This window comes from Linderina pennispora (genome assembly GCF_002104995.1).
Source record: "Linderina pennispora strain ATCC 12442 chromosome Unknown DL89scaffold_8, whole genome shotgun sequence".
In the NCBI taxonomy this organism is placed as follows: domain Eukaryota; kingdom Fungi; phylum Kickxellomycota; class Kickxellomycetes; order Kickxellales; family Kickxellaceae; genus Linderina; species Linderina pennispora.
The window spans coordinates 361,675-379,970 of NW_024468256.1; the positions used below are offsets into that span (position 1 = coordinate 361,675).

Here is an 18,296-nt window from a genome sequence, read left to right on the forward strand (position 1 = left end):
GCCGAACTGCTAAATGCTAAACTATAAATGGCTAAATGAAAAAGTAAACAAAAGAGCCGTACTGTTTATCCTTTGCGGTTTTTGTAGATTTGAGCGTTCATGCTGCCAATTGGCTTTTATTTCTTAATCACAGGTCACGTTTTCTTGATTCTAGTTGTTAACAAATCCTCGGTTGATCAGCCGTCCGAAGATCATGCCCAGTGTCCGCCCAATGCGCTGGTTGTACTCGTCGTCACCGCCGAACCCCTCCTGCGCAAAGTCATCCACATCCTGGTAATCTACTTGTCCACTGCGCTTGGCCTTGCTCGAGTGCTTCTTGGTCTTCGAGGGCTTTCTCTTCGGCCACCTCCACTGGGTGGAGAACTTTGGCGGAAATCCGTCGCATCCGGTCGTGGGACAATCCTGCGTGGTTATCAGACGCTTGGCCTTGCTCGAGTGCTTCTTGGAGTTCTTGGACTTCACTGGCTGGCGCGTCGGGCGGTTCCACTGGATAAGGTCTGGCTTGTCGCGCCAGCAGCCTGTGATGCTACATTCCTGCAGAATCATCATGCGCTTAGCCAGCGCTGCCTGGTTGTTGTCTTCCGCGCGCTCACCGCCGTATCCGACTTGGCTGGCTGCGGTCACTGCTGCAAGCAGCGTAAAAGAGGTCGTAAGAGTAAGACGCATGGTGCTGGTTTTTTGGCTTGGATTGAAATGCAAATGCAGAGTGTGTTGGAATGATGTTGTTGATGTGTTTGTTGTTAATTTAGGTGAATCTACCCCTCCATCCAGACCTTTTATATGTGGAATCACAAACTTCTGGATACTCTTCCCCTCTCCTGGATATGCCACCTAGATATCCCTATTTTCTATCTTTAGTCTGTGCCAAGATGCAACAATGCGGGATAAAAATGGACACCATCTACCTTTGGTCTGCCCGAACCCGCTACATTACCAAACATCTATAAAGGCAATCCTTGGCTATTTATCGGAAAATCGTCCGATGACATCTCAAAAAGATGTGTGCAGAGTCTCACAAAGAAATGTCCCTCTCCTCCAAAATAGATATGCATGTGGTGGTCTTATAAATAAACGAAATCGAATTCTAGAAAATCCAATGTGCATAAATCCAATCTCCTAGTACGTCATCCTGGCGCAAACGCGACTATGCTTCCTCATATCCAAACGCACCCTCATATGCCTTGCCATAGAGGGACACCGGGTCAAGAAACCGCGCCCGGAACGTAATTCCATTGATTCTTGAAAAATCCTCGTCTGTAATCTCAATACGCTCAAAGTTCTCCACCAACCGCTCCTGGCAGTTTGTCTTTGGAATAACACTGTACCCGCGCTTGACTCCCCACGCCAGCAGTACCTGCGCTGCCGACACACCACGCTCCCTGGCAATCTCATTGATAACCGGGTCTTCGCGCAAATTAAACTTTGCAATCGAACCCAGCGGCGAGTGGCCCGTTATTGTAATGCCCTTTGACTGGCAGAACTCCACTAGTTTTGGCTGCGGCAGGTATGGATGCAGCTCAACCTGGTTCACCGCAGGAACAACTGTGGTGTTAGCAAGCAGGTGTTCGAGTCGTGCGGCAGAAAAGTTAGATACCCCAATTGCCTTTACCCTGCCGGTCTCCAACAGCTTCTCCATCGCCCTGTATGTGTCTACGACGTCAATCTGCAGATCCGACTCGTGGATACCGTCAGTATGTGCAACGGGCTCACTCACGCATAGCGGACCATGCATCAAGTACAGGTCGATGTAGTCCAGGCCCAGCTTCGCCAGCGACTCGCTCAGACCAGTGGCCACGTCTTCAGGCCGGTGGAACGAGTTCCAGAGCTTGGTTGTGACGAATATCTCGGAGCGCGCTATGCCGCTGTTGCGAATACCTTCGCCCACTGCTGCCTCGGTGTCGTACATCCAGGCAGTATCGATATGGCGGTAGCCAGCCCGGATTGCCTCTTCAACTACCTTGGCCAAAATATCGTTCTTGCCAAGCCAGGTACCAAAGCCTATTATAGGCATCTTTGCGCCCGTGTTGAGGGTTAGTACTTGGGTATATTGGGAAGATACCGTCATTTTCCGCCTTCAAGATACGATTTATACAGTGTTCAATATGTGAATAAAAGACGTTGTCTTTATGAATACAAATACCTTGCTTCTTGTTGGATGGTTATATGCCCCTTAGGAATAAGTATTCACTTACCTCATATTCTCCAGGATTAGGGCTGTGTGAGAATTATCCACCATCTAAGAGCAATGGAAGCTGAGGTGGCTTGGGTCCACACGAAACAAACAACCACCTCTTTCCACAATAGCAATCAAGGCAAGAGGCGCTGCCGCAATCTACGCACAATGTCAGCGAATATTAAGAGGTGGGGACATTCAGTGCTGCTTTTTAGCTAGAGGTAGATGCAAGCTAGCTGATCTTAACAAGTGTACCGTATATTTCTTGTGGTGTCAGCAGAAGAGAACATGAATTCCACCCATGGCGTACATCGGCACACTCAATAATGTTAATGGAGCAGTTAAATCTGCTACCACTTCCAAAGCTGACAGCGGCCACGCTTCTTCAGATCCAAAGAAATCAGTATACTCCTTGCCGAAATAGACTACTGGGTCAAGATAACGAGCCAGATATACTATTGCATTGATTTTAGCCACATCTGTATTAGTAATGTCCGCCTGCTGCAGGTTCTCTACTATCTACCCCTTCTTGGTTAACCCTGCCAGTACATTGCTCTCCCATCTGATTTCCCACGCAAGCAGTGCCTGTGCTGCCGAGATTCCATGCCCCTGGAAATCTCATTGATAGCTGGATCTTTGTGCAAACCGAACTTTGCATCCGAGTCCAATGGCAGGCACAGCGCCACTGCAATGCCCTTTGACTGGCAAAACTCTGCTAATTCTGGCTATGGGAGGTACGGGTGCAGCCCGACTTGGTTCACCGCCGTAGCAGCTGTGGTGTTTGTTGGCAGATACTCAATGTTTGGCATAGGAAAATTTGGCATGCCAATCGCCCTAGCCTTGTATGTCTACAAAGTCAATCTGCGGATTACCATCTGTGGTGCCTTCATTTGAATTGCCTATGAGGTTTATACATAGCGGCCAATGCATCAAGCGAAGATCGACGTAATTTAGACCTAGGTTTGTCAGCGACTTGTTCAACCCATTGGCTACATCCTCGGGCCGGTGAAACAAGCTTCAGAGCTTGGTCGTTATAAATACCTTTGAGCATGGGATGCCGCTGTTGCAAATGCCGTCGTCGACCGCTGCCTCATTTTGGTACAATCAGGCAGTATCGGTATGGCAGTATCCGGTGCGAATGGCCTCTTCAGTTGATCTAGTCCCATGTTCGAGATCAGCAAACCAAGCTCCATGGCCCATGACGGGTATTTCAGCATCTGTTTAACATTGTATTTGCCAGTGAGCGGGGATATCCTAGCATGATCAGTATTCAGAACAAACAGCTGCTATTACTAGTTCAGTGAGGAATAAAGCCCACAGACATACGATGCGATGTAGCCTAGAGCTATGTTTCTTGAACCTGCAACAATGCCGAAATGCAAATTCTCTTTGTGGCAAGGGGCGCAATGTTGGGGAGGTACTGCGGATGGAGGCTGAGTTGGCACAAAGCTATGCGGCAGTGTGCTCACACGCCATAGGGGCAGCTATAAAATGGACTGAAATAAATAATATAGGTATCTCCGCCAAACTTGTAGCTGGAGGATGGCAGCTTTGGGGGGTATGTGAGAAAGTAAGCAAGCAAATATGAACATTGTTGAAAGCAGCACAGTCGCTATCACTATGACGATATGGCATCAAAAGCATCAGCCAAAGTAGAAGCTGGTCTGACAGCAGTGGTTGTAAGAAAAGTACACCCTGTTGCCATCGTCGCTCGCTCATGTTATGACATGCTGTGCATCATATCGTTTCGTGGCCCAATTCTGTAACAGCGTTTCGAGCCAGGATGTTGAAAATAGACCTGAGTCGATGGCTACTCTGTGCTGGTAATTGCGCCCTAGATTTGTTGACCAATTAATGCATCGGACACGGACTTTGGTCTTGTTTGGCACCTAATGTATTACGGTTGCCCACATGACACTTAGTGCATATGTGTGCACGGATGCAGATCATCAGAGGGGATGGAAAGAGGGATATGTGTCGATCAACAGGCATTCGTGGCCAGCCTCATTTTCCTAGCAGAGCAAGCAGTGCAGGCGTAGAAGCAAATATGCACTAACGGGCGAGACGGAAGACATGTCGGGCCGCCCACTGACCCTTATTACCCCGAATGCTGTCCACTAAGCGCCAAGGAATTGCTGCATCTATATAGCCAAGCGGGCAAAGACCGAAAAAAATCCTGCGTGGAGGGAATTAGGTCTGAGAGCCCTTCTCCGTAGTTCATTATTACTGCTGCTTTCCAGAATAGCAGTCTTGAGATAGGTGGAATAGTGGGTCCCAGTGTTTGCATAAAAAGGGTGGCAACGCCAGATCACTTGCTGTCCTCCATTCACCACACAAACCTCTCCACCTTTTTATCTCTTCTTGACCACAAACACGCTAGTCTACCGCAGCTATGATTCAAGATATCAAGGGCCATGTCGCTGTTGTCACTGGTGGTGCACAGTCAATGGGCCTCCTTACTTCCAAGGAGCTCGTAAAACTCGGTGCCAAGGTAGTCATTGGGGATGTCCTCCCAGTTGGAGCTGAAGAAGTTGCCAAGATCAACGCCGAAGCTGGATCTACTGTTGCAGTGTTCCAGACTTGCGATGTGTGCGACCCCGATGCACTGCAGGCCCTTATTGACCGTGCGGTCTCTGAATTTGGAAGATTCGACATTCTAGTCAACAACGCTGGTGTTCTCGACAAGCCCTGGGAGCAGGATCCGACCGGCGAGTACGCGCGCCGCTGCATCGACATTAACGTGCGTGCGTTGATTGACGGAACTAACCGGGCTCTCCATCACTGGAGTCAGGAGGAGGGCCGCACTGGCACAGTAGTTAATCTAGCCTCATCTGCCGGCTACGCACCGATATCGTTTATGGCGGCCTATACTGCCTCGAAGGCCGCTGTTATCATGTATACAAAGTCATTGGCAAGCCTGGCTCCCAAGGTGCGTGTCAATGCAGTGGCTCCAGTGTGGGTCGATACAAAGTTCATCATGGCCGACCACATTGGCCAGGACCACTATACTATCAAGGTAACAGGGCTAATCCACCCAGACACCGTTGTCGCTGAGATTATCAAGCTTGTCGTCGACAGCCAGTATGCCGGTGACATTGTTCGAATCGAAAACGGCAAGGAACCTTATTTTGACAGCGCGCCCAAGTCAACCCACGTGGAGGCCAGGCTCAAGAGCGCTGCTCAGGCCTTGTAAAGTATGTCCTTTTTAGCATTGTCCACATAACCTGTTCAGTCAGTAGCAAGTTTGTTACAGAGGCAAGTAAAGTGTGCGTGTTTTGCAGTAATGGGGCAAATACTACTCTATTTGAATACTCTGGTTGTCTACCTGTGCAGCATTGACATAACGAGTGTGAGGCTACTTGTTCAAATAAAAAGGCACAGAGGGATGCTGTGTGGGTGTATTGGTTGTCTGGCGCCTGACCTATCCACAGAGTAGCGCCGATAACCTTCATGTCTGCTTAGCTACGCTAGCAAAACATTCAATAATAGAGCCTATCGATTTAGCTCTGACGAATCCAGCCAATGGGTGCACCTCAACTTGTGCCCATTGATAATCTTTACCTATATGTAAGATTTTATAGTCCAAAAAGTATCCGACCGTCCGCTAAAATCATTTTAGTTGGTTAAAAATAAAACTCTTAAGCTTCAACATGGGTTTGAGTGACTTACTCTATAAACTCCTTTTTGATCTTGTGCGGCATCTGACCTCATCGGTGAAACCAGAGTGACGAGTTGTTATTGTAGTGGTCACAGGTCTCCACTAGATATCTCCATTGGTTCAGCACAAGAGCTGCTCTCATTGTCGGTCGGCCTGATAACTTCCATGGCATCATCATGGTGGTCATCACCGGCTGCGCAACACTCTTAGGATGTTTATCTATGAGCACCTATTGAATAAGGCCATATAGCTCTTCTGGTGGTTATGCAATATTTGTGGGTTTATTTTATAAATTAATTTGTCTTATGAACATGCGTAAGCGGTAGTATTTGGGCCACAATGGATCCAGTCTATATAGACTGATTCAAGAGACTGTATCAGTGCTAAGGGCCCCAAGAACCATGCAAGCCAGATCATTTTTAATAAAAAGTTCTTAATGCTATGCATACGCAATAAAGCAAAACTGAACAGCATCATTTCTCTACTTTGCCTATTGAATTTCTCAAATGAATATTACCCGCAGCACTACTGTCATAAAGACATCACTTGGTGGTATTGGCTTCTGTGATTCTATGTTGCCCCGCCTAGAGCAATTTGTATACAGCGTCAATATCATCAAAGAGCATGTATACATGCTTGCACGATGGATATTACTCCATCAACTAGCTGATGATTATGCCTTTGACCCTGCAACATTTGTGAAAAAGGGGGGGGGTTCGTTCTATTTATTTATTTATCTATCATAACATGAAGGCAAATCCACTTGCTGCTGCATCGGCGGCAGCAGCAGACACTGTTGCAGTACTTAACAATGAATATGCACCAGCACCCCCAGTCTATGCATACGACCCGGTCCAAGGGATCACACAACCTGTGTGGGATGTGTGGGGCCGGGTCGCAGATCTAACATCAAAGCCATTTAAGGCGCATGGTGATAGAAAATTCCACGGAATGGCGACAACAGATGGTGTAACAATATGCATTTTGTTGCAAGATAAGATATCCAAGGCTGGTGGTGCAGTAGATGCCGATGGTGCAGGAGACGATGCTGCGGGAGGCAATGCTGCGGGAGGCAATACTATAACTGACTGTCGCTATATCCACCAGATCCCACAGCCAGAGCTGCAGAATCTGAAAGGCCGCTGTGTATTCATCGATCCAGGTCAGGGCGATTTACTGTATATGATGCACGAAAATAGCAGCAATGGGAAAGAGGGTGAAAAAAATGCTCTACCGCTACACACGGCAGCAGCGCAATAAGGAGCTCAAGCTGCGCCACTATGACAGGATTCACTGGGCTACAAAGGATCAAGTCCCAGAAGATGCTGTCCGCAGAGCAGAGGCAGAGCTTTCCAAGCACTGCTGCCGGACCCTTAGCCCAGCAAAATTCCGTGCCTGCGTTGCTGCCCGTGCATCTGTGCGGTGTGTCCTAGCACCGTTTTATGCCAGCACGATGACAGCGCGAAGGTTACCAGAGTAACAACTCACTAAGTCAAACAAGAAGCACCAGGGGCGCTGGAAGGCCCATCCGGGTGTCGGGACCAGTCCCAAGGTGTACCCGCTTCACCGCAAGCTGCGCCTTGATTCATTCATGAACCAGGCCCGTGCAGACCACAGGCTTGCCGCGAAACTCCGGAGCAAGTTCGGTCCAGATCCAGTGCTGGTCATGGGCAATTGGAGTGCGCCGATGGCCCGACACCATGCACCGATTCGTGGCAAGGGATGGCGCGACAAATTCAAGCACCATGGCTTTGAAGTCTATCTGATCGACGAATTCTGGACATCGTCGATGTGCCCGTTCTGCTGCGAAAAGTCACTGCAGACATTCCGGCATGTTCCCAACCCGCGGCCCTACCAGAGATCGAAGAACCCAACTGTGAAGTGCCATGGCCTTCTCCGCTGTACAAGCGAGTCATGTAAGCAGGCCATGGCACAATACAGGCGAGCCTATTCGTCTCGGCTCTTGAACCGCGACCTCGCAGCAGTTCTAAACTTCAGACTCGTTTTCCAGTCACTCTGTGATTCAGGCAGTATTCCTGAACGGTTCTGTTGCCCTACGGCCATTGTTGCCGATGCTTCTGGCACCACCCCTGAAACAAAGAGGCCGCGCAAGAAGCGTGCAGCAGCAGGCGATTCTGCTGCTAGCAGCAGCGAGCCAGCGCTGAAGCGCCTACGCTGAGCAGACCACCAAGGTGGGAGATGTCCATGGTCGACATTGCACCAACAACCATCCGACACGTTCAAATGACCGGTTCGCCGTGATGCCCTTATCGACGTGTCAACCCATGCTGACTAGCAGCCGAGCTCGCATCGCGAGCAGAGCAATTCTAGTACTACTAAAACTACACAACGGTTCATACACCCGTTTTTCTGTGTGCTTGGGGTGAGAGTGTTGTGTATGATATTATTATGTGACGGCTTAGGTTCATATTTTCACTTGAACACCAACTACCAACTCTCTACCATAGCATTACTCTGGACTAAAACAACCCCGACTCTCTGCAGGCCCTGATTGACTGTGCCGTCTCTGAGCTTGGAAGATTCGACACCCTAGCCAACAGCGCTGGTGTTCTCGACAGGCCCTGGGAGCAGAATCCCACGGGTGAGTATGCCCGCCGCTGTACCGACACCAATCTGCGCAGCCTAGTCGATGGTACCAACCGTGCTCTGCATTACTGGAAACAGGGCAGGGGCTGCACTGGAGCCGCAGTGAGTATGTTTACAAAATCATTGGAAGCTCTGGTAGCAAAGGTACGCGCCAGTGCAATGGCGCCTGTATAGGTTGATACGGATTTTGTCATGACCGATATTGTCAGCCATGACAACCTCACTGTCCACTGCAGTAAGCTGTTAGAGCCATCAGGGGCCATTGGGGAAGTCATGAAGCATATCACTGATTATCAATATTCAGGCAGCATTGTAGACATAGTTAATAGCAAAGAACCGCTCCTGGACAGTCGTCCCAGGTCCATCCAACCTGAGGCAACTATCCACACTGGCAAGCCTCTGGGATATTAGCGGTTTTCTGTTTTTCATAGTCGCATTGCAGCAATTGAAAGCGTATCCTTATCGGCTTTACGAGATATATGAACCTTTGGCTTGACCATCGTATCTGACATGAATCCATATCCCATGCTGTGTGTCGTATGTGCTACTCCCAGCTCCATCCTTTTTGTCTCTGCGTCTTGCCTCAACAAAATGACACCGGCATTTCGGGTATGATAGGATTCCAGTGCCTTGGTGGTAGTAAATCCGACAAAGCACTGGTTAAGAACGGTGAACATGTCACCCCTTTTCTGCGCACACTCCCTGGCCAGCATCACGCGCATAATCTGCTCGCCAGTGCCTGTGACACTGCACGCAACAGCGTCGCTCTTGGTACTCCGCTCGGCCCAGCACCCACACCCAAACATGGCAGCCTCACCGACCCGGCCAGGCAGTTTCAAGGCAATACCACCCGAGCTGACTCCTGCACAAGCGTCTCCCTCCATGTCGATGCATACAGCGCCAACAGTATCTTGCATGGCTTCGTCATTAACAGCATCTGCCTTATCAGCAGTTACCTGCTTCATATACGTTTCGTATTTGTGCATGGCTTCCTCCGTGATCTTGTGCCGCACGTTGTCGTCCGTCACAACGCTGTTGCTTCGCGCCCACTCATCAGCTCCATGGCCAACTAGCATCATAGGTGGAACTAGTCCGTGCATATCTGGACCTTGGCTCGACTTCAGCATCACTGCGTGTGCAGCTTCGATCGGATTGCGGATTGCTTCGATTGCACCAACAGCTCCAAATGCGTCGGGATGAGTTGCCATTATCGCAGCATCACATTCGACTTGACCCAGACGATTGAGGTTCGATCCAATGCCGGCGTTGGTAACGGGGTCGTCCTCCAGAACCCTGATCGCGCTCTCAACGACTTCGTGCGCTGGATGCCCAGCCCTCAGCTTTTCAATCGCCAGTTGGCAGGCATTGCGCATTGCCTGTTTGTATCTCTTGACCTTTGACTCGCCGTGTGTCCCAGCACCCACGTGCACGACGATACAGCACCGACTGGGCATACTTATTCTTTGGATAAACAAATGGGTTCGAGCGCAGTCTTCAGTGTCAGACAGGAATAAACAGAGACAATCCGCCACAATGTGGTCCAGACCATGATGGGGCGTGTAGGCCGGGCAGTTCGTGTACACTCATGCATGGTGCATTATGGATGTAACAAGCAAATTGGGGTACGCTTTTAGAAGGGTTATATTCGTATTTACGGAGAGCAAGAGAATAAGAGTAAGCAAGGGGACCTGGAGTGATGTTTTGGTTTGTTTGGGTCAAAGCCAGAGGCGTAGTGGTGGAGTACTCGGGTTCTCGTTGCTGCCCAAGCGGCAATCTGCCGGAAACCAGTTGCTAGGCAGAGCTCCAAGATAACTCCAAAAGAAAACAGAATCCGCTGAAGAGAGACGATCAACGTCCGCCGCCTCATGGAAAGCTATTATCCAAAAGAGTTGGATCCTGGGCCACGAAAAACAGGGTCAGAGAACCCAAGAGCAGCATCACTGCACCAGGCAATCGAAAAAAACACATCCTTCCTTCCCCGAAACCCCAGGGATAAGTTAAGAAGTAGCGGATGAAAGAGAAGAAAGAGAAAGGAGAGCCGGCTCCTTGGAGTCTCTATCGACATGAAGTGTACATCAAGAACTGGCTGCAGAGTTTATCAGGCAACCAAATCAGCACACATGAGTATGCGACTTAGCAGTCGACAAACGACCAGGAGATGGAGATACGGCCATCGTCAAAGTTGCCGATCTTCTCAAAGGCCGACGGGCTGAGATCCAGGTCGCCGGTCTTGCACACGGGGCAACGGTCGACGATCTTGACCTTGACCTGGCCCTTGGGGCCGTTGACAAGAGCACACTTGCCGCAGATAGGGGCATTGTTCGGGTTGGCGGTGGTGCCGTACTGGGGGGCGCTGATGGCGGCGATCATATCGGTGTCAGTGTTAGTCAGACCGCAGGATCCAAGGCCCGGGGTGTAGAAGGTACCATCACCGGAGAACGCATCGGAGCTGCCAGTGCCAGAGGTCGACGAGGTCGGCTGAGCAGCGGCAGAAGAGGTGCTGCTGGTCTGGGCGGCGTGGCCAATGTTCGCGGGGCTGGATGACGACGACGACGAAGAAGAAGAAGTAGTCGAGACAACCACCTCCTCAGGGGTAGTCGAAACAGCCTGCTCGGTAGTTGACGGGACAGCAACCTCGGTGGTCGAAGGGGCAACGTACGACGACGTCGAAGTAGCCTCCTCAGTGGTCGACGGGGCAGCCTCCTCCGAAGTTGTGATCTGGACGACCTCCTCGGTGGTAGATGGAGCAGCCTCCTCCGAAGCTGTGGTCTGGACAACCTCCTCGGATACAGTAGTCGGAACAGCAGCCTCAATGGTGGTCGACGGGGCAGCAGTCGTCTGCGCAGCACCAGCAGTGACAACCTGGGTCAGGTACACAGTGTTACCCTTGCTGGCAGGAGCGGTCTGAACCTCTGTGACAACAACAACGTTTCCCTTGGTAACGGGGGCGAGAGCGGTGGTGGCAGCGGGGGCAGCGGCGTCGACAGTGGCGGTAACAACCTGGGTGACAACGATGGTACGCAGAGCACGCGGGTAGAACACCCGGTTGTACTCGGCGGTTGCGTGCATGTCAGTGCGATCTGCGTTCTGGAGAGCAACGGGCATCGCGATGGCGACAGAGAACATAAGGGCGAAAAGGTTGGAAATGGTAGCGAACTGCATTTTTCGATATTGATTTACCAGAAATGTGGCGTGGGGTCTGTAGAATTTCAGGCAAGTGCGTTAGCGGGGACAAAAGTTTGAGAGTATTTACGTGACCGGCGCGTAAATGAAAGGGCAAGAGAAGGGGGTGTTGCAAGAGATAGCTCTGGCAGAAGGGGGAATAAGGTTAAAGGTTGGAGGGGCTGGTTTCAAGGGGGAAAGCGTAAGGAAAAACGGAATCAACAGAAGCGGGATGCTGAGGAATCCTGGGAGTATTTATACTTGCTTGCTACAGAACACTGACCGTGTATCGATAGCGGTTCATCGGGGGAAAGGTAGCTGCAGACCTACTTGCTCGGAGGGGCTTCCCGGCAAGGAGCAGGCGCATTAATCCATGGCGCTATTCTACCCAAACTCCACACATTGCGCACGGGCTTGAGTGCTCCGCAAATGATCCTCGCTCGTTGCACCGCAAAAGCCTGGTGGGCTAGAGCCAATGGGTGAGGGTGGCCATAGTGCGCTCTTCGTCCGTCGCCCTGTTCGTGAGTACGTAAGCCCTATTAAAGCACAGCGCAGGCGCGGCTGGGAATGTCATCCGATTCCGCTCAATCAGCCATTTCCACCAGCAATATTCCCGAACGCAATGTTGTTTATTCGGAGATCACTTGCGCACACACTCTCACTCAGCAGGTATGCGCCGCCACGGATTGGCTTAGCGATCACGGCTGGGCGCTAAGTTCCTGCGCTTTCCTGCATTCAGCGGCCCAGTGTAACCACTGAGCGCGCTCAACAACGGTCATTCAAAATGGGTCTCAAGTTGAGTGTCGTGCTACCAGCGCACCCTATTCGATCGCGTCAATAGCCAATTTCATTACATTGACATCCGCGAAATAACGCGAGAAAAAGGAAAGGTCTAGAAGAGAATCTGGCAGCATGTCACCGAGCGCAGACTGGTGCAGAAGCTCTTGACTAAATGTTGGGGGATGTGAGGTACACAAGTGGACAATGTAAAAACTCCAAGGATTTTAGTATTTCCACACAGACATTTCCAGGCTTTTCAGATGCTTGAACTGTGCCTCGGACCTATCATCGCACAGCAGCTCCTTGATCCAACTGCGGATAGCCTTGCATGTCCACTCCTCGCTCTTCAGCACCAACAACGACGGGACCCGGGCGACAACACAGGTTAGCTCGCGTTCCACATCCCAACTGCCACACCCAATGCTCTCACCACAATCGACATCTGCCACATATGCCACCAGTTGCGTGAGGCTGCGGCTCAGTGCGGGCAGATACGGCAAGAGTTGCGGACCCCACGTCCCTGGGCTGCGGTCCGATCGGGAACTGATGACTGGATGGAGGTGCACAGCCAGGCAGCGGAGATTCGGGAGGCGTGAGAGCAGATTCGGCAGGCAGCCAATGTCCAAACGCAAGCCCAGCGACAAGGATGTCAGACTGCTGAGGCCAATGATGTCTGGCAGCGTTACCGGAACTTGGACCGACGCCTGCAGCTGCAGACTCGATATATATGATGCCACTGAAAACACGCAGTTTAACCAGGATTGGAATTGGCCAGAGTCTTCGATGGGTCGAGAGAGGAAGACGCGCAAGCTTTTCATTTCTGTAATAGCCGGTGCTGCCAGTCCCTCGTAGCCGTGCGAGACATCGCGCAGCGAGACATACGGGATCCGGCCCACGTCAAAGTACTTCAGGACTCGCATGATTGAGTGAGGGTACTTTAGCACACCTAGATGCTCAAGCTTGTGAAAGACTGGATGAACTTGCTTCCCCGTAACCTCCACGAGATCGTCCTCAGCAGAGATGCAAAGCTCACCATCGCCCATGCAGTCTGCAAAGAGGCTTGGAGTGCGGCGCTGCTTGACCTCCTTGCTCACCGGCTCAGTGTACTCGAGCACCAGCGACTCCAGCTGTGTGAACGCAATACAGCCCGTGTTGCTCGTGTAGAATCTCTGCCACAGCGTCTCGGCTGAGGTAAAGCACATGTGCAGCGAGACAAGTGATTCGGAAAACACCATTGGCAGGGCTGCTGCACCGTCAGGCATTGGACAGCAGATCGTCATCCTTGTGAGCTTGGGCAGGAATGACGTTGCGTTGAACACTGGAATCAAACCAGAGTTTACCCTGATTTCGCTTAGCTGGCTCAGTGTAGATCCCAAGAGCCCGTCGAGCGGGAACTCTGAATAGTGCGCTCGATCGTCGGCCGAGCAGTATGTCACCGATGACAGATTGGGCAGTGTATGCAGAAGGAATGCATTGAATCGCGCCACTGAGTCTCGCGCGTAGAGGTGGCTATCAGCAGCATGTCGGTGATGCAGGTGCAGTGCCGAGATGTTTTGCCAGCTCGCATTGGCAAACCCCTCGTTTTTCAGAACAGTTACCGGCAGATCGGGTCGCGTATCTCCTGCCAGATCAATAACAAGCCTCTGCACAATGTCTGTGTATCCATTGGTAAGTATCAGTCCGACATTTGACCGTCTGGCGTGTCTTGGGCGGTCATTAGCTGACTGTCCCTTTCGCCGGGGCAGTGCCTTGATGTGGCATACGGCTGAACGATAGAACAGCGGCAGTGCCGCCTGTCGCCAGGACCGGCACACTGCAGCCAGCGGCTGCAAGTCGTACAGCTTGTCAATGAGCGGGTCGTTCAGTGCACGCAGATCGCTGCCAATGTTGGGAAGCAAAAATTGATCAAACAGCTGCTTGAGAACAGCGGCGTTCAGCGACACGTCCTGGCGCTTAGGCGGGTTTATGGCAGAGGGCTCAGGTGCTGGAGCTTCCTGTAGCTGAGGTGTCTCAGAGATGTGGGCGGGTTCAGTGGGGCCTGCCTGCTCAGCTTTTGCCTTTTTCTCGGTGTGCTCTGGTTCCGAGTCCAGCAGCTGGCACATGTTCTGAAACCGCTCGTTTTCCAGACGCTGCCGTTTCCGTGTCTGGCGCTGCCGTGCTTTGGCCTGCGCTCTCTTTCTGCTCTTCGCGTTGCCCATGTCAAAGAAAATTTGTGCAGTAATTTGACAGAAAAACACCAGGTTGAAAAAAAAAACCTCCAAAGGGCAAAAAACTGACCAGCTGAAATATTCAAACTGTTTACTATAAAAGCAGTTGAGCCGCGAGCTATCTGCCAATTCCATGAAGACGATGGTTCAACACTGACACCATGCTATTCATTATTCACAGCTACATAAAGGACGCTATGCAGCAAAGTACCGGCAGCAGCTGCATCGTTACTGTCGGGTACTCAAAGACAGGCCGATTATGGTGCTAACGCGTAGCTGGTGTTTGAGCTTCAACATTGCCCTGCATGCTTAATGGAATCTAATCCAATCTCGATATGTGGACACGGTGAGTAGATTTGGGTGCATTTTGTTATGACCTTGCATGCGTAATCCAGTGTAGATGTGGTGCCGTCACTGCAGCGGCACATCGTTCTTTCTTTCCATTGCTTTCACACCACGCAAATAGTATTTCGCACGATATTTATCCACTTATCATGGCGCAGCTCCAAGGACAAGAGCTTAGGCAGCAGCTTGCAAAGGACAAGAGCCACCATCTCCCGAACGGACGGTTCAAGAACCCCTGGAACTCGTTCCAGCCAGCTTCATGGCTGTCGTACGTGTCGTACCTTCTGTTCAGAAGGAGCACCAAGCTTGTCACGCAGTCCATCGAAGAGGGCCGTGCGCCCGAAGTGCTCGTTCTCGATACAGATGCCTTGAGCAACCCGCCCAAAGACAAGATTCAGTTTACCTGGCTGGGCCAGTCTTCGCTGTTTGTGCAGATTGACGGCGCCAACATTTTGTTCGACCCGGCTCTCTCTGAGCGCTGCTCGCCGGTGCAGTGGATAGGGCCGAAGCGTATCACCAAGGCTCCATGCGCAGTTGCTGAACTGCCACGAATCGACGCTGTTGTGCTTTCGCACGACCATGTTGATCATCTGGACTGGAACACGCTTACCGATGTGGTTGCAAAGTACCCAGAGATCCAGATTCTTGCGCCGCTTGGCAACGGTCCGATTTTGAAGAGTATCGGGTTCAAAAACATCCGCCTAGCCGACTGGTGGGACGAGCTTGAGATAGAGCTTGGTGCTGAAAACAAGTCGCTCACCTTTGCCTGCACGCCTGCACAGCACTCATCTGGCCGAGGCTTTTTCGACAAGGACGCGTCGCTGTGGGCCTCTTGGGTCGTCCAAGGGTCTGGCAGGTTTTTCTTCTCTGGCGATTCTGGATACTCTGCATCCAACAACAATCCGACGGGTGCCAAGAACCCAGCATTCGAGCAAATTGGCAAGGTCTATGGCCCTATTGACTTGGCAGCAATTGCGATTGGTATCTACAGCCCACCAGAGATTCTAGACTCGTTGAACATGCAGCCTGAGCAGTCGGTAAAGGTGCACGAGGAAATCCGGTCGCGCCGTTCTATTGGCGTGCACTGGGGCACTCTGGCGGTCACCGAGGAGCCAGTGGACGAGCCGCCGCAGAGGCTGGCAGCCGAGGTACTGGCGCGTGGGCATCAGGCCGAGGACTTTGGTGTCATCAGGATTGGAGAGACTGTTCAGCAAGCGTGGAACTAAGTGCTAACGCGGATTCATCGGGTGATGGCTTGGACACACCATCCCTATGCCTGGCTGGCTATGAGCGCTCAACACATCCGGGCGGCTTCCCTTGCTCCTGCCTCTTCCGTACTGCTTACGTATTCATATTACAATGCCTTCTGTTTTTTACAAGAACACTGCCTTCCGCATACATGCCAGAAGCCGGTGATCACCGTCGGAGCCAACACCCAGTGTTTATATGGCACAAACATTGGGTGAGAATCACCACCAAGATCATCTTGGCTCTCGCTTTTTCTGCCAAGACCAGTCAATTGCTGGCCCTGCCTCCCCTCTCCCGCAACACCGCTTAAAAACTAGTGCCTTTGTTCTTGGTGATTTCCTCTCTACCTCTCCATTCTTGTACGTTTTTGGTAGCTACATATGTTTTTTTGGCGGACCCTTTCACGCCAACAACGCAGTAAAGTTGCCAGCATTCCTAAGCCTCGCGCCACAGCATACTCTACCGCACAGCTCGCAACCACACCCGTACAGCATATGCCAGACCAGCAGCAGACCCGCGAAACTCTACGGCAGCGGCTCTCGGCATCAAAGACGCACCACAACAACGGGCGGTTCAGAAACCCCTGGGAGTCGTTCGAGATGCCGACAGCAAAGATGCTGCTGAAGCACTTTTTCTTTAGCAGCGATACCAAGCCCGTGAAGCAGTCAATTGCTGAGGGCCGTGCGCCCGAGGTTGTGCCGCTGGACATGCAAGCCTTGGAGAACCCGCCCAACGGGAGGCTGCAGTTTACGTGGCTGGGCCACTCGTCGTTGTTTTTGCAGGCTGACGGCGCCAATATCCTGCTGGATCCGGTTTTGTCGGAGCGCTGCTCGCCGGTGCAGTGGATTGGACCAAAGCGGTACACTAGAGCACCATGCAAGATTGCCGAGCTTCCACGAATCGACGCCGTCGTGCTTTCGCATAATCACTACGACCATCTGGACTGGAACACGCTTACAGATGTTGTGAGGCAGTATCCGGATGTGCAGGTGTTTGCGCCGCTCGGCAATCAGCCAATTCTAACGTCCATTGGATTCAGGCATATCACCACCATGGACTGGTGGGACGAGCTCGAGGTGACGCTCAACAACAGCACGTTCAAGCTGGCGTGCACCCCGGCGCAGCACGCTACAAACCGCGGGCTGCTTGACCGGTTCGCCACGCTATGGGCCAGCTGGGTCATCGTGGCTCCGTCGGGCGGCAAGTTCTTCTTTTCCGGCGACACGTCGTACTCGGCACTGGTCGGTAACCCGACGGGTGCTTACTGCCCGGCGTTTGAGCAGATTGGACAGGTGTATGGTCCGATAGACCTGTCAGCAGTTGCGATTGGCGCATATGGCCCGGAGAAGGTGTTTTCAGGCGTGCATGTGTCGCCGGAGCAGGCGGTCAAAATCCACGAGGCAATCCAGTCGCGCCGCTCCATCGGAGTCCATTGGGGGACGTTCGTTCTGACCGACGAACCCGTAGACGAGCCACCACACAGGCTTGACGCAGAGATGCTGGCTCGCGGACATGCGAGCAGCGAGTTCACTGTGATAAAAATTGGCCAGACAATCGATCAAGGTATCCAGAACTAGTCTCTTCTGTCTTTAATATGGACTGCCACCAGCAAATGATGCCCTCGCCTCATTTTGAACCACCGGAAGACTGCTTCTCGCGCCGATTCCAGTAAACAAGCATTTCGCAATTTCGTTGAACAAAGAGGCCAAAGAGCTTTGTGACGACATTGCTCACGCTAGCTCCGTCCCCATCCCCGTCCCTCCCCCACGTTGAGGAAACAAGCGTACACGTTTGTTGGGCAGGGGTGGCGAATGTGCGACAGGGGGCGCAGAAATTGGCCGAGCTTTCTCCCTGAATTCCATCGTCCACATACCGAATATGCCCATGGCCAATGTCCAGGCACATTGTCTGCCCGACACTTCACACACCCAACATAGACAGCACCCGCCAATTATTATGCCCGTCCACCACGCCGAGAGCTTCGCAGGGTGGCGGCTTGCCCGCTAGGTAGAACTTGCTACAATTACGCAGTCAATGTGTAATTCTGGCCGCTCCTTCTATTTATAGTTAGCCTGGAGCGGGATGGCCAAGGGTTGTCAACCCAACAGAAAAAAGT

General features: G+C 51.8%; 10 protein-coding genes across 10 annotated transcripts; 4 read left to right on the plus strand and 6 right to left on the minus strand.

Annotated features, from left to right (window-relative positions):
- Positions 1 to 91: 91 nt before the first annotated feature.
- DL89DRAFT_268102 (uncharacterized protein) lies at positions 92 to 731 on the minus strand. Its single transcript, XM_040887793.1, has one exon. The coding sequence runs from the start codon at positions 664 to 666 to the stop codon at positions 151 to 153; it is 516 nt and encodes a 171-aa protein (XP_040742805.1). The 5' UTR covers positions 667 to 731; the 3' UTR covers positions 92 to 150.
- Positions 732 to 1,207: 476 nt separating this feature from the next.
- DL89DRAFT_210633 (Aldo/keto reductase) lies at positions 1,208 to 2,035 on the minus strand (the record flags this gene model as incomplete). The annotated part of the gene is made up of 1 exon (XM_040884189.1): positions 1,208 to 2,035. A coding segment is annotated over one exon (828 nt), but the record flags the coding sequence as incomplete, so codon positions are not given.
- Positions 2,036 to 2,634: 599 nt separating this feature from the next.
- Positions 2,635 to 3,479, plus strand: DL89DRAFT_268104 (uncharacterized protein). Its single transcript, XM_040887794.1, has 2 exons — positions 2,635 to 3,021; positions 3,215 to 3,479. The coding sequence occupies exons 1-2, from the start codon at positions 2,777 to 2,779 to the stop codon at positions 3,396 to 3,398; spliced, it is 429 nt and encodes a 142-aa protein (XP_040742807.1). The 5' UTR covers positions 2,635 to 2,776; the 3' UTR covers positions 3,399 to 3,479.
- A 1,095-nt stretch (positions 3,480 to 4,574) lies between these two features.
- Positions 4,575 to 5,156, plus strand: DL89DRAFT_214287 (NAD(P)-binding protein; the record flags this gene model as incomplete). Its single annotated transcript, XM_040884263.1, has 1 exon — positions 4,575 to 5,156. A coding segment is annotated over one exon (582 nt), but the record flags the coding sequence as incomplete, so codon positions are not given.
- A 3,225-nt stretch (positions 5,157 to 8,381) lies between these two features.
- On the minus strand, positions 8,382 to 9,968 carry DL89DRAFT_323234 (N-terminal nucleophile aminohydrolase; the record flags this gene model as incomplete). The annotated part of the gene is made up of 3 exons (XM_040891379.1): positions 9,547 to 9,968; positions 9,089 to 9,507; positions 8,382 to 8,474 (listed from the first exon to the last, which is right to left on the minus strand). Exons 1-3 carry the CDS (start codon positions 9,890 to 9,892, stop codon positions 8,382 to 8,384), a joined length of 858 nt encoding a protein of 285 aa, XP_040742809.1. The 5' UTR covers positions 9,893 to 9,968.
- A 71-nt stretch (positions 9,969 to 10,039) lies between these two features.
- DL89DRAFT_170957 (uncharacterized protein) lies at positions 10,040 to 10,438 on the minus strand. Its single transcript, XM_040883785.1, has one exon. The coding sequence runs from the start codon at positions 10,303 to 10,305 to the stop codon at positions 10,090 to 10,092; it is 216 nt and encodes a 71-aa protein (XP_040742810.1). The 5' UTR covers positions 10,306 to 10,438; the 3' UTR covers positions 10,040 to 10,089.
- Positions 10,439 to 10,571: 133 nt separating this feature from the next.
- DL89DRAFT_224449 (barwin-like endoglucanase) lies at positions 10,572 to 10,850 on the minus strand (the record flags this gene model as incomplete). The annotated part of the gene is made up of 1 exon (XM_040884689.1): positions 10,572 to 10,850. A coding segment is annotated over one exon (279 nt), but the record flags the coding sequence as incomplete, so codon positions are not given.
- A 1,569-nt stretch (positions 10,851 to 12,419) lies between these two features.
- On the minus strand, positions 12,420 to 14,635 carry DL89DRAFT_268116 (uncharacterized protein). Its single transcript, XM_040887795.1, has one exon. The coding sequence runs from the start codon at positions 14,576 to 14,578 to the stop codon at positions 12,605 to 12,607; it is 1,974 nt and encodes a 657-aa protein (XP_040742812.1). The 5' UTR covers positions 14,579 to 14,635; the 3' UTR covers positions 12,420 to 12,604.
- Positions 14,636 to 14,820: 185 nt separating this feature from the next.
- On the plus strand, positions 14,821 to 16,359 carry DL89DRAFT_170964 (Metallo-hydrolase/oxidoreductase). Its single transcript, XM_040883786.1, has one exon. The coding sequence runs from the start codon at positions 15,082 to 15,084 to the stop codon at positions 16,156 to 16,158; it is 1,077 nt and encodes a 358-aa protein (XP_040742813.1). The 5' UTR covers positions 14,821 to 15,081; the 3' UTR covers positions 16,159 to 16,359.
- Positions 16,360 to 16,887: 528 nt separating this feature from the next.
- Positions 16,888 to 17,757, plus strand: DL89DRAFT_224281 (Metallo-hydrolase/oxidoreductase; the record flags this gene model as incomplete). The annotated part of the gene is made up of 1 exon (XM_040884680.1): positions 16,888 to 17,757. One exon carries the CDS (start codon positions 16,888 to 16,890, stop codon positions 17,755 to 17,757), a length of 870 nt encoding a protein of 289 aa, XP_040742814.1.
- Between the last annotated feature and the right edge of the window lie 539 nt (positions 17,758 to 18,296).

What these genes read in the sequence shown, in the direction of transcription:
- DL89DRAFT_170957 (XM_040883785.1), bottom strand. Translation starts at nt 10,305, where the DNA reads ATGAGGCGGCGGACGTTGATCGTCTCTCTTCAGCGGATTCTGTTTTCT.
- DL89DRAFT_170964 (XM_040883786.1), top strand. Translation starts at nt 15,082, where the DNA reads ATGGCGCAGCTCCAAGGACAAGAGCTTAGGCAGCAGCTTGCAAAGGAC.
- DL89DRAFT_268102 (XM_040887793.1), bottom strand. Translation starts at nt 666, where the DNA reads ATGCGTCTTACTCTTACGACCTCTTTTACGCTGCTTGCAGCAGTGACC.
- DL89DRAFT_268104 (XM_040887794.1), top strand. Translation starts at nt 2,777, where the DNA reads ATGCCCCTGGAAATCTCATTGATAGCTGGATCTTTGTGCAAACCGAAC. An exon ending in ATCGCCCTAGCCTTGTATGT is followed by an intron (nt 3,022 to 3,214) that starts CTACAAAGTCAA and finishes CGTTATAAATAC; the next exon opens with CTTTGAGCATGGGATGCCGC.
- DL89DRAFT_268116 (XM_040887795.1), bottom strand. Translation starts at nt 14,578, where the DNA reads ATGGGCAACGCGAAGAGCAGAAAGAGAGCGCAGGCCAAAGCACGGCAG.